The sequence below is a fragment of the Hemitrygon akajei genome, chromosome 24 (assembly GCF_048418815.1).
Source record: "Hemitrygon akajei chromosome 24, sHemAka1.3, whole genome shotgun sequence".
Classification (NCBI taxonomy): domain Eukaryota; kingdom Metazoa; phylum Chordata; class Chondrichthyes; order Myliobatiformes; family Dasyatidae; genus Hemitrygon; species Hemitrygon akajei.
Window position 1 is genome coordinate 49,536,450 of NC_133147.1, and position 14,403 is coordinate 49,550,852.

The 14,403-nt window shown below is 45.9% G+C and overlaps 1 protein-coding gene across 1 annotated transcript in view; it reads right to left on the reverse strand.

The window, feature by feature from the left end:
• The window catches only part of LOC140715724 (scavenger receptor cysteine-rich domain-containing protein DMBT1-like), a 90,935-nt gene that overhangs the window by 27,547 nt on the left and 48,985 nt on the right, over nucleotides 1–14,403 (reverse strand). The window contains exons 13-14 of the mRNA XM_073028096.1: nucleotides 6,377–6,691; nucleotides 3,034–3,348 (exon numbers count right to left, since the gene is read on the reverse strand). Of these exons, the coding sequence (XP_072884197.1) occupies nucleotides 3,034–3,348; nucleotides 6,377–6,691 (630 nt within the window). The remainder of the gene's footprint in view (nucleotides 1–3,033; nucleotides 3,349–6,376; nucleotides 6,692–14,403) is intronic.

Sequence of the window (14,403 nt, forward strand, 5' to 3'; positions counted from 1 at the left end):
GAGGGAGTGTGAGCAGCCAGATGTCTTGGTCCATGTAGGGAATGATAGGAATAAGGAGGAGGTCCTCCAAAGAGTATTTAGGGAGTTAGGTACAAAGTTGAAGGACAGGCCCTCCATGGGTTGAAACCTCAGGATTGTTAGCCATGCCACGGGCTAGTGAGGCCAGAAATAGTAAGATAATGCAGCTAAATACCTGGCTTAAGGAGTTGGTGCATGAGGGAGGGCTTCATGTTTCTGGACAATTGGGCCTTGTTCCAGGGAAAGTGGGACCTGTTCCGATTGGACGGGTTGCATCTGAACTGGAGAGGCACTAACATCCTTGCGGGAAGGTTTGTTAGTGCTGCTCCTGAGTATTAAACTAGATTTGCAGGGGGAGGGGAACCAGAGTTTTAGAGCAGATAGTGAGGTGGAGGAGTATGAAGGTCATGCGAGAACTGCAAGTATAGTGCATGGAGTAAAGCCAGATTTTTCATATAAAGAGGCTTTGAGGAAAGAGAAGCAGAATAAAGGGTGTAAAGGTAGTAAGGTAGAAGGGCTAAAGTGCGTGTACTTCAATGCAAGAAGCATCAGGAAGAAAGGTGAAAAACTGAGAGCTTGGATACATATGATGTAGTGGCAATTACACAGACCTGGCTGGCAACAGAGCAGGAATGTATTCTCAATATTCCTGGATTTCAGTGCTTGAAATGGGATAGAGAGGGAAGAAAAGGGGAAGAAGGGTGGCATTACTGGTCAAGGATACTATTACAGCTACAGAAATGGTGGGTAATGTAGTGGGATCCACTTTTGAGTCAGTATGGTTAGAAGTCAAGAACAGGAAGTGAGTAGTTACTCTATTAGGATTGTTCTATAGACCCCCGGTAGCAGCAAGGGTACAGAGGAGCAGATTGGGAGGCAGATTATGGAAAGGTGCAAAAATAACAGGGTTGTTATCATGAGTGACTTTAACTTCCCTAATATTGATATGCATCTGATTAGTCCCAATGGTTTAGGCGGGGCAGTGTTTCTCAAGTGCGTCCAGGATGGATACCTGTCGCAGTATGTTGACACGCCGACTACGGAGAATGCCATATTACAACTAGTATTAGGTGACAAACCGGGTCAGGTCGCAGGTCTCTCAGTGGGTGACCACCGCTCCCTGGCCTTTAACATTATCATGGAAAAGGATAGAATTAGAGAGGACAGGAACATTTTTAATTCGGGTAGCGAAAATTAAGAGGCAATAAGGCTAGAACTTGCGGGTGTGAATTGGAATGATATTTTTGGAGGGAAATGTACCACGGACATGTGGTCGATATTTAGGGATCTCTTGCAGGATGTTAGGGATAAATTTGTCCCTGTGAAGAAGATAAAGTATCTTAGAGTGAAGGAACCATGGGTGACAAGTAAGGTGGAGTATCTAGTCAGATGGAAGAAGACAGCATACGTAAGGTTTAGAAAGCAAGGATCTGATTAATCTATTGAGGAATATAGAGTCGAAAGATAGGAGCTTAAGAAGGGGCTGAGTAGAGCAGGAAGGGGGCATGAGAAGGCCTTGGGGAGTCGAGTAAGGGAAACCCCAAAGGCAATATTCAATTATGTTAAGAACATAAAGTTCACAGTAGTGAAGATAAGACTGATTAGAGATAATGGTGGAAAATGTGCCTGGAGGCTGTGGAACTGAGCGAGGTCCTCACAGAATATTTCTCTTCGGTATTCACCAATGAGATGGACTGTGATGACAGTGAGGGCAATATGAGTGAGGTTGATGTTTTGGAGCATATTGATACTAAGGGAGAAGAGGTGTTGGAGTTGTTAAAATAGATTAGGTCGGACAAGTACCCGGGGCCTGACAGAATATTCCCCAGGCTGCTCCAGGAGGCAAGGGAAGAGATTACTGAGTCTCTGGCTAGGATCTTTAAGTCCTCGTTGTCCACAGGATTAGTATCGGAGGATTGGACGGAGGCGTCTGTTGTCCCCTTGTTCAAAAAAATTAGTAGGGATAGTACAGGTATTTACAGACCATTGAGCCTTAGGTCAGTGGTGGGAAAGCTGTTGGAAAAGATATTTAGAAATAGCATCTGTGGTCATTTAGAGAATCATGGTCTGATCAGGAACATGCTTTGTTAAGGGCAGGTCGTGTCTAACAAGCCTGATAGAGTTCTTTGAGGAGGTGACCAGGCATATATATAAGGGTAGTGCAGTGGATGTGTTCTACATGGATTTTACTAAGGCATTTGACAAGGTACCACATGGTAGGCTTATTCAGAAAGTCAGAAGACATGGGATCCAGGGAAGTTTGGCACGGTGGATTCAGAATTGGCTTGCCTACAGAAGGGAGAGGGTTGTGGTGGAGGGAGCAGTATATGCTCCGATTGTTGTTCAGGAATTGTGAATCTGAAACCAATCTACAGAATCATTTCTTGAATGCTGCAACACATATCTCAAATAAGTATTCATTTCTTTATCAATCAGATTTTTGTTAACTTATTTATATCTTCCTATATGTACAACATATTTGTTAATTTTACCCATCTAACAAAACACCCATCTGTCTAACTATCTGACCATTCTTATTGTTATTATTTCTAACAAACATCTCAGTACACAGTGGTAAATCCTGAGATACCGGCAGAGCTAATCATACTCATTTTTCAATTCGCACTATTCTAGGCCTATTTGAACATTTTTCTTTCTGCGGATTTGCATTATTATTGCTGTCTGTCAAAATATATCAATGTATTATATAGTGACATTGGGATGATAGCAGTTGTACATGCTTCTGTTCGGACAACGAATGCCCTCCTCATCTTACATAGTCTTTGAAATTCCTCTATTAATTCAGCATATTTCTGGTGTTTTTCACTTATCGGTTTCTGTACGTTATGTGCGAGGGGAATGACTATATCTATAAAGTTAGCTGGTCATCATTTCTTCTTCAGTAATATTTTATCTGGATGGTTATTCTATCATAGAGTCGTAGAACACTTTAGACAGAAAGCAGTCGTAGAAAGACAGTCGAAGAAACAAAGAAGTTCTTGGCTCTATGCCTACCTGCTGTACAAATCACTCCTGCATCCTCTCCGTGACTGCAGTTATGAATCCCCCACCCTCGGAAGGAACATTCCTCCAGGGCGGATTCATTTCCATTGCACGCAACATCATCCATCCAGATATTCCCGCTGCCTTGACCAAAGTGTGCCCCCGGTATTGCTGCTGCGGCAGAAGGACAGCCCAACTCATTGCAGACAACCTTGGCATCTTCAGTGCCCCATTCATCGTCACATACTGTTCCCCATCGTGCATTGTGCCGCACCTCCACTCTCCCTGAACAACGATCGATGCCACCTACCAGTCTTATTTCGGGCTCTGGAATGACATTCAAAGAAGAATTTACTGTATTTTTCAGAGTTTCATTTACAGGTCTGTTCAATTCCAGATTCCTGGCCATAACACAACAAGTGAATGTTAGCACAAGCTGAGCCAGCATTGTTGGAGCGCTGAGTGTTGGGATAGGCCAGTGGTGAAAGTGGACTGTCAGGCATTGGCTCAAAGGAGTCGTCAGCACGGAGTTGGCACTGGCTCTGGGTAACTTGTCTGTTTGAGTTTCTCTTATATTTCTATTTCTTCTTGTTGTGTCAGGCATACTTACTATAGCTTAAAGGACTTGGCGGGTTATTCACTGCTGACGTTGGAGTCAGAGCAGCAGCTGCAAGACTTTTGGTTTGTACAGGAGAGTGAGGAGATCATCCAGTGGTTCTATATCACTGCCTTTAACACCTGGGTTGAACTTTGTTCTTTGCATGCAGGGTTGGTAAATTATCACAATGTCAATAGCGCATCACTAAATTTGGTGGGGGGGGGGGGGTGGGAAGTGTAACACCATGGGAAAAGCTTCAATGGTAATGACTGCTGAGAGTTACAATGGAAATTCTCTTCCTATCGTCAGCTGAAACTACAGGACAAGCCTGGTGCACAATTAAAAGCGGTAACTGGTCATGACACAGTATATGCTCCAACTGCTGTTCAGGAACTGTGGATCTTAACCCAAACTACGGAATCACTTTCATGGATGCTGCAACTCTTGTCTCAAAATAATTATTTATTTCTTTATCGATCAGACTTTTCTTAACGTATTTATATTTTCCCTTTATATACAACATAATTTTTAATTTTACCCATCTAACAAAACACCCATTTGTCTATAGTTCTACCTGACGATTATTATTATTATTATTATTATTATTATTATTATTATTATTATTATTATTATTATTATTATTATTATTATTATTAAAATAATATAATAATTCAATATGCTGCAAATACGTCACCAGCCGGCTGATACAAACTGGAAAACCTGAGGAAACGGCAGAGATAAGCACACTTATTTTTCAATTAATAACAATTTTCGCTCTATTCTATTCCATTTGAACTTTTGGATTTCTGCAGATTTGCATTCTTATTGCTGTCTGTCAAAATATATAATGCTATTATATAGTGAGATTGGGATGGTACCAGTTGTACATGTTTCTGTTCGAATAACAAATATCCTCCTCATCTTACGTAGCCTTTGAAATGACTATGTAAGAAATGACTATGTAACGAATACCCTCCTCATCTTACATAATCCTTGAATTTCCTCTTTTAATCCACCATATTTCTGGTGTTTTTCACTAATCGATTTCTGTTCGTTATGTGTGGGGGAATGACTATATCTATAAAGTTAGCTGTTCATCAGTGCTTATTCAGTAATATTTTATCATATTCTATCATAGCGTTGCAGAAAACTTCAGCACAACATCAGGCTGTTTCACCCATCTAGTCCCTACCGAACCATTTAAACTGCATACTCCTATCGAGCACAAGACCTGGACCATGCTTCTCCATACGCCTAGCAATATGTAAATATGCCAAAAATATGCAAAATTGTTATTTACTATTATTGTAGAATTCTTATATTTTCTCAGATCAAACTGGTAAATCCTAAGGTACGGCCATAGCGAAGCACATTTGTTTCAGAAACAGGAGAAAATCTGTAGATGCTGTACATTCAAACAGAGGAGGGATGACCTGTACAAAAGGGAGGGGATACAGCTGACCCCGAGATGGGCAAATATTCTCCCCGGCTTGTTTGTTACAGCTATTGGGGATGGTCGAAACTAATTTAACACGGGGATAGAAAACTGAGTGAAGGGACTAAGGATACGAAGGGTGTTAAAACAACAAAAGCGTGCAGTCAGACTGTTAGGAAGGGCAGGTAGGTGATCAGACAAAATTCAGCCAATAGGGTGACTAACAGTGCATTAGGATGCAAAATAAAATAAGGTTGCAAGCACTTCTCTCAAAGCCTGAGATCTCATTCAGAAGAATATAAGAAATAAGCTAGATGATCGTACTGCACTTCTACAAGTTGTCACGTACGATCTTGTGGACATCACCGACTCGTTGCTGATAGATTGTTTAGTGGGTAGACGAATGTCCATTGTATCGAAAGGATACGAGCACAGGCTGTGGGCGTTGTATCGCTCTGCTGTTACAGAATGGCATCAAATACTGAGAAAGATGTGACGTAGGATTGGAAAAAGTTGAATCCTTCTCGATTGAGTAACAAAACTGCAGTGGAAATGGACCCTGATGGCAGTATATCAATCAGTAACTGGAATGTAGACTACAGAATACAAAAGAAATAGAAATGGTGTACCAGAAGGGAAATCTTATGATAGTAAGTGGAAATTTTAACATACAGGTAGTTTGGGAAAATTATGTTGGTAATAGATCTCAAAAGAGAGTGAATTCAGGAGGAATTAAGACAGTTTTGGAGTATGCTCACGGAAGCGGGCAATTAAATACAATGTTGGAAAATGCATGGTCTTGCACTTCATCAGTACAAACAATTCTACACACTAATTTCTAAACAGAGTGAAATCAAAACATCTGAGATGCAAAGGGTCTTGGAAGTTCTTCTGAAGAACACCTTAAAGGTTGACATGCAGTTTAGTAATTGGAGCTCCTACATGAACCCCAGAAAACTAACGAAATATCATTAACAAATCGTGACAATTCAGTATTTTGCATTCAGATTTATGACCAATCATTCATTATACTTTCCGATCCGATACTTCTTACCCTATACAAATCTGGAGTCAGCACCTGTATGCATGAACAACTAGGACATATAAATTTGCCAAATGAAACACTCCAGCACTTTAAGCAACTCAGAACAAATGTTAATTAAGTTGTGCCTGCCTCAATAACATCAATTGTCAGTACATAAAATTCTCATCGTTTTACGGACAGCAACTAGAGTGGCTGGCCTCATTATTAAAATATAGAATGTTTGTCAATCCCAATAGACAGAAGGAAGAAACAAAGAGTTTTTTAGTTCTATGCCCACCTTCTGTACAATTCACTCCGGCATCCTCGTGGTGACCGCAGTTATGAATCCCCCATTCTCGGAAGGAACATTCCCAAAGGGCGGCTTCATTTCCAATGCAAGCAACATCATCCATCCAGATTTTCCCACTGCCTTGCCCGAAGCGTGCTCCGGTTATTGCTGCTGCGGCAGAGGGACAACCCAACTGATTGCAGACAACCTTGGCGTCCTCAGTGCCCCATCCGTCATCGCATACTGTTCCCCATCGTGCATTGTACCGCACCTCCACTCTCCCTGAACAACGATCTCTGCCGCCTACCAGCCTTATTTCGGGCTCTGGAATGACATTCAACGAAACAATTACTGCATTTTTTTGGAGTTTCACTTACAGGCACGTTCAGTTCCGCATTCCTATCCATAACACAGAGGGTGAATGATTGCACAAGCAGAGCCACCATCGTTGAAGCACTGATTGTTGGGTTAAGCCAGTGGTAAAACTGAATTGTCAGCAATTCGCTCAAAGTAGTTTTAGGCACAGAAGAAGCACTGACTCTGGGTAATTTGAGACGGGTGTTTACTGTAGTTTAGAAGGTCTTTGCGTGTTATTCACGTTGGATATTGCAGTCTTGGGAGCGCCACAGGTAACTACATGTGCATGAGGTGTGTCCAGCTGCAGATAATGCAAAACCGTGCTATGGATCAGGGGCAGCAGCTGCAAGACCATCGGCTTGTACCGGAGAGTGAGGAGATCATCCAGAGGTTCTGGAAACCTAAGATGCAGGAGTCTGAAATCTGAGTGACTGTCAGGGGAAGGAATTGGAAGGTGAATCGGTAGTTAGCTCACAGCAGCACTTGTGTAACTGCCCTGAACAATAAGAATAACATTTTGGATGCTATTTTTTGAGATAACCTCCCAGGAGCAGGAGAATGCAAGGCAGACCAGGTGGGTTGCACTAACCATGTACTTCAGAAGGGAAAGAGGGAGAGTTGGGTGCGTTTGAGTTTGACGTGAACAGCACACACAGATGGTCTGTTTCCTCACAGGTGCTGGGGTAATAGACGATATGGATCTCGTCCATAGCATTATGGAGGGGTAGGGAGCTCAGCCAGAAGTCTTGGTACAAAGACGTTAAACAGAGAGGATTTAAAGAGCTACACAGAATGCTGAGACGCAACACATTCAAGATTACTGCCTGCGACACGTGTCAGGGACGGTAGAAACAGAACGATGTTGCAGAAAGAGGCATCGCTGAGAATTTGCAGCAGGGGGTAAAGTGCTTCAGATTCTTGCATTGTTCGGATCTCTTCTGGGGGAGGTATTACCCGTACAAAAGGGAAAGGTTGTAGCTAAAGCCGATGGAGTCCAATATTCTCACGCACTGGTTTTTGAGCACTATTGGGGAGGGTTTAAATTAATTTTGCAGGGGGGGGGGGAACCAATGGGAATGTGGTCAGCAAAGCGCAGATGGTAAAAGAGCAAAGATGGCGTGCAGGTAATCTGGTAGCAAGGGCAGGCAAGATGATCGAATAAAAAAGCTACCAGCAGAGCATCACTGCATTCGGGATACAGAATCAAACAGGGTTACAATACTGTTTTCAACGTCTTATAAAGTATAAGAATAGAGTGTGCTCACACATGATCACGACTTCAGAGACAGATGTCACTGTATATCCCAGTTCTGCTCTCCTTCCACTGATAAATTGTTGTACTGATAGCAGTCCATATACAAGGCAACAGTATCATAACCCACATCCCATGCGGTGGAGTAGAAACACCTGCACACATGCCTTTCATCAGCCAGTGAATGTAGTTTAATGAAGGGATACATGCTCTAACATGACGATGAAATTTGTCCCTGTATGCTGTCATATCGACAACAATAAGGACGACCAGCAAACACATCCATAAATGTGATTCATTGTTCAGGATTTAATATTGAGTTTGGGTCACTGGAAACCACAGAATGCTCAATTCTCTTCAGCCAGACAGCGAGCGACTTATAGGCTTTATCTTAGGGCAAACGTCAATCAGAAACAGGATAATAATTAGGCCAGTGTGGCCATTTTATTTACTGTACAACACATCATGGATGATATATTATCCTCTGAACTACATTTTCTTCCCTTCTTCCCGTAATATCTGGCGCTAAACTTGGGTTTACGTAAAGCGGTTATAAGCCATGATATCATATGATTGAATTCACATACGGTTTTCTGGACCGTGATTTTGGACTTTGCTATCGAAATTCAGAAGACGTTGTTATAACCGATATAAGGACCATAACCTGATCTTTGGCAGCTGTCTCAGGCTTCCGATAGTTAGAACCGAAATTTCTCTTCATTTCATCGCCTGAAACTGCAGGACAATCCTGGTGCACAATTAACAGGGGTATCTGGTCCTGCTGAGTTCTTCCAGCGTTATGTACGTATTCTTTGATCCACAGCATCTGCAGTTGTATTTTTGTGTTATGCTCCGTTCGTTGTTCAGAAATTGTGAACCTTAACCCAAACTGCGGAATCACTTCCTTGGATGCTGCAAATCTTGTCTCAATATAGTTATTTATTTCTTTATCAATCAGATTTTAATTAACTTACTTATTGCTTCTTTTATAGACAACATAATTTTTTAATTTTACCCATCTGTCTATCTAGCTACCTGCCGATTATTATTCTTATTATTTTAAATAATAATTTAATATGCTGCCACAACGCCACCAGCCGGCTAATACAAGCTGGAAAACCTGAGGTAATGGCAAAGATAAGCATACTCATGTAATGCTCAGCTATATTGGCTCGTACGTATCTAGGGGAAACCCCGTCCCCCGCCCAACCTTGTCTCACGGTTGCGTCGGTTGCTGTGCAATGCCTCCTGATACGGCCTCAAACATCAATCATCAGCCAATACACAATGTACATTCTACAAATTACACTTTATAAATCTTACTTGGACCATGAAATTAATAAAAATACAATACAAAAAGGAATGAATTGAAACAAATTAAGGCGCAAGACTTATCAAAGTTCCGTTTCTTTGTGCACACACAGTTGGAGCTCGGGAACTTCCTTCTTCCCCTGCGATCATCTCCGACCCCACAACCTGTAGCTCAGGACCACCTGAAGTGATCAACTAGAGCACAACCCAGCACGTCTGTCCTCCTCTTGATCTCCCCTAGTTTCCCAGCCATATGAGACAGCATATCACCCCAAAAGAAGAATAACATGGATACCCATTGATTCATTCTCTCTCTTATCAATAGGATAACCCAACAAACGGCAGCAAGAGATCCTTCTCAGCATTAAACATAACCAAGAAGGCATTTTGATTAACATACGCAGTATCATAAAGAAGAAACTCCTTACACTCTCATGCCCTCATGATGTTAACAGAGCTCCCCAATGCTCCTTGCAAGACACAAAACCTAACCCGGGTGCATAAAGCAGTGACATATCTTCCCAGTGCGGTATCGATCACACTCGGTTCTCCCAGCGCTGCATAGGTCAACCGCTCTGGGGGGGGGGGGGGGGGTGGGGGGTGCCTACTTCTTAGAGACCTCCATATCTCCTCTGCCGACCCTTCCGGCTCAGACACCACTGGGGACAACCCGGGTCTACCTGTCGGAACCTCCCCCTCCCCCTCACTGGGATCCCTCATCAACAGAGAGCCCTTTGTCTCGTGTTCGGTTTTCGCCTCTTCTCCCCGCAATGCCGGCTGTATCTCAGTCTGCCCCTCAACACCCTTCCTCCTCTCACCTGACTCAGTGGGAGAAGGGCCAGGAGCCTCTTCTTCCAGTACTGGGGAATTAGCGAACGGAAACTGGTGCCACACATCTGAATCATCGTATTCCAAAGCAGTATCCATTTCCGAGGTAAGGACCGGTCCCGTATCTTTCGCAGCGGGCTCTTCCCTCGCCCCACACCCTCGCAGAGTCCTTTTACTAGGCGTAACCTCCGACTCAGACTCTTGATCCACCTGCACTTCATGACCCAGGAGTCATCTGGTGGTTCCGACGGAGTACTTTGACAGGCCCCTTCCCATCCCCTGGTCTCACCCGGTAAACAGGTAGATTCGGCATCTGGCTCTCTACCACATAGGGGGTGGCCGCCCAGCGATCCGCCAACTTGTGCTTACCAGGTAGTCCTAAATTCAGTATAAGGACCCGGTCGCCCGGCAATAGTTGGGTGAACTTCATTTTCTGATAATACCTCCTCTTATTCCTCTGATTCTGTTTGGTGGCCGCCGCCTCAGCCAACTTCAACTCTCTCCTCAAATCGGACACGTACTTCAGATGTGGCTTCAAACGTAATTCACCCACTTCAGTCCCAAAACACAGGTCAATGGGCAGCCTCGCTTCCCAGTCGTACATCAGATAATAAGGCGAGTACCCTGTAGCGTCATTGCGAGTACAACTGTAACAGTGAACCAAACGCCCGATGTGCTGACTCCGCTTACCTTTCTGACCAATCTCCAGAGTCCCGAGCATATCCAACAGGGTCTAGCTAAACCTCTTGGGCTGAGGATGACCCTGCGGGTGGTAGGGTGTAGTCCTTGATTTCTCAACCCCAAGCATACCCAATAATTCATGGATAAGCCCGCTCTCGAAGTCCCGTCCCTGATCACTATGGCCTGGGGCCATAATGAACAAAGTACTTCTCCCATAACACCTTCACCACTATAGTCGCTTTCTGGTCCTTAGTGGGAAACACCTGAGCCATATTGCGTGTAGTGATCCATGATGACTAAGATATTCACGGTGTTGCTGGTGTCTGGCTCAACAGCATGGGTCGCACACTCTGCAAGTGTGTCAAAGGAGCCGTCTGTGCAGTCAGGGTCTTCCTCCTGATGCAATGACTGCACTTCTTACAATATTCTTCAACCTCCCCCCTCATCCGGGGCCAGAAAAACCGGTCTTTGAGTAATCCATAGGTCTTTTCCACCAAGCGCCCGGAATCAGCCTGCAGAGCCTGGAGTACAGTCTTCCGATATTTCTCAGGCATGACCAGCTGCCAACTCCGGGGGTTGTCCGGGGGCGACGTGACCCGGTACAAGACTTGGTGCTTCAACTTTAATTGAGGACACTCCTTCGGTAGTAAAGGCACGGAGGCATACTTCACCTTCTCTGTCTGGGCTATATCCCCCTTTCTAACTGCGTATCAAATACTGCCATTTCCTGGGGGCTCACCCCCAGCAGCTGACTGTTCCTCAGAGCAATCAAATTACAGTAGACAGTGGGTAGTGCGTCTTCATCAGCCCTCAATTGATCCACTGCCCGATCCAGCCCCACCGGGACTCCTGCTTCAGCGTCACACGCAAAGTGACACATGACCTTAACTCCCAGGGCAGGGACACTCTCCCAGTCCTCATCCGTACCCGACCCCTCATGTGCCCAACGAGATAAAGCACCTGCCTCGATGTTCCGACTTCCCGGCCGGTACTTCAGGCTGAACTCAGAGACAGACAAGGCCGCCAACCACCGATGCCTAGTAGCGTCCCGTTTTGCTGAGGTCAGAATATAAGTGAAAGGATTGCAATCCGTTCTCACCTCAAACTTGACCCCGTATAGATAGTCGCTCAACTTGTCCACCACTGCCCATTTCAGCGCCAGGAACCCCAACTTGTGACTGGGATAGTTTCTCTCAGATGGCAACATCTGGTAATAACCACTCCACAAATCCAAAACAGTACCACTGCACACTGCTCTGACAGGCCAATGCATCTTCAACCCTCAGGACCGTAAACTGATCAGGGACAGTGCGCCGGTTCAGAGTCCTATAGTCCACGCACATGCGTACCTTCCCGTTTTTCTTTCTAGCCACGACTATGGGGGACGCACAGGGGCTCCAGTACTCCTCGATAATCCGTGCATCCTTCATCTGCCGCAAGTGCTGCTGGACATCTTCCACGTCTGCTGGGGCCAACCGCCGAGATCTTTCTCTAAACAGGGTACATTTGTCACCCGGATAGTGTGACGAGTGCTCTTGGAACAGCCCACATCAAGCTCGCCCTGAGAAAAGACATCCCCTAGCTTCAGCATCTTCTCCACCAGCCTGCTCTTGTACTCTGCCGGTACAGGGGAGCCCTCAAAATTTCAGGCTTCCCTGATCAGCCACCCCCAGTTCTCCAATAGTTTTCCTTCAGTGGACCTCATGGGAGCATTAGACATCACCGTCACTGGGAACAAGTGCGGGAGAGGCATCCCGCACTTAAAGATGATCTCTCTCCGTTGTGTTCCTTACAATCACCCCCAGTCTCTAGAACTGAGGGACTCTGCAATTCAGGTCTCACCAGCACCCCAGCTGGGAACTGGGACTCCCCCTCAAGGTCTTCTGGAGTGTCTACTAACAGGACCACGCACGCCAGCACTCCGGGGAATCTGGGGGTACCCATCACTAGTGCCACCTCTGCTGGCCGTATCACTTTAGGCCTTGTCTGAGTACACCACACTGTCAGTTGTTTGCACTCAGGATCCAGGTCTTGGGGGTCACCCACATCGCACACCGCTCGAAACACTGGGTGTACAGAGGGTATCCAGAAAGTTTTTCCCCGCCTTCTCCTTACATGCTCCCAGGAGCCGCAGCACAAGAAAGGAGTTAGTCCCCACCAGGAGGGCAGCGCCGCCAGTTTCCACCGGGTCTGGACAAACCAACACCGACATCTCAAGAGCTTCAGACACTCCCACATCGCCTTCCGAGAATTCCAATCTCACGGAAAGGTACCCATCGTACGGATAATCGCCATCGCTTATACCCCGAATCTCCAAGGCATTAAATGGGGTTACTGGCAAGTGCTTTAGATATTTGTTGTAGAACGACCAGTACAAAAAGTAACCTGCGATCCTGTGTCGAGGGTGGCGTTTGCATAAATTCCCTCTATCCGTAGGCACACGCTGGAACGGGGTCCCACCAGTCCAGCCGGAATAAAGACATGGGCTTTCGCTGGTACTGTCCCTGTCCATACCCTCAAACGGAGGGTCCCTACTCCTCTGGGAACCCTTGGGTTTCTCGGTCCTCAACCCAGCCACCACTTCCGGTACCGCTGAGGATCACCCCCAGTGGCCCGAACCCCTTTTTTGGCCCAACGCGCTCTCTTCTTCCCGCATCTCTCTAATCAGCTGCCCGAATGATGGACGGGGGCTCTTTTTATAGGACTGCTGGAGACTCCAAGCCACCTTCTCCTCCTCCAGGGAACCACTAAATATCTGACTCATCGTCAACCTCTCCACTCCGTCTGTCTTCACTAGCCCCGGCGCCGCAACCCAGTAAGCATTCTCTCCAGTCGAAATATGTACTCTGAGAGCTTCTCCCCCCTCCCTTTCTCCATGTGGTGAAACTCCACTAAAAGCTCCCAGGGATCCCCTGACACTCCAAACGCTCCCTGCAAAGCTTCTAAATACTCTGCCAGTGAAGCCGAGGGCTGTTCAGTTTTCAGCTGCCGGACAACTGCAGCCCCCGCCCCTTAAACTTTCCACCAATCGCTGTCTCTTTTCCTCATCCGAGCCTGGCCATGTCTCGAACAACAGGGACGTGTTTTCGATCCAGGTCTCGTAGTCATCCTTCCCTTCCCGGGTAGGCATGGCTCCTGAGAAAATTCTCAACTTCGCCGTGGTCCCTCGGCCCTTCTCACCAGGGAGGTAATGGTGGCTGCTAGCTCGGAAGTCTCAACTCTAGCTGGGGGATGGGGCTTTGCCAAGCCTTCCCACTCTGACACCCCCCCCCCCCCCCGGTTACTGACACATCCTCTGGGGTCTCATCTAGCTCCTCCTCTGGTGCCTCCTCTCTTTCTTCCTCCGGGAAGGTGTGGAGGCCTCATGGCCCCGCCTCCCCCATGACGCTAACCGTCGCTGGCAATTCCATCGTCATGACGTCAGCACTCGTACGAACCAACACCCAGCTAGACTCCATTTCTTTACCGCACCTTCTAGCTACCAGTTCTACCTGCCCCATACCTTTGACCAAACACAACACCCGCACTAACGCATCTCCCGAAATGCAGAAATCTACCCCACTTAACATGCACGCATGAATCACCAGTATGCCCTCTAACTCACACC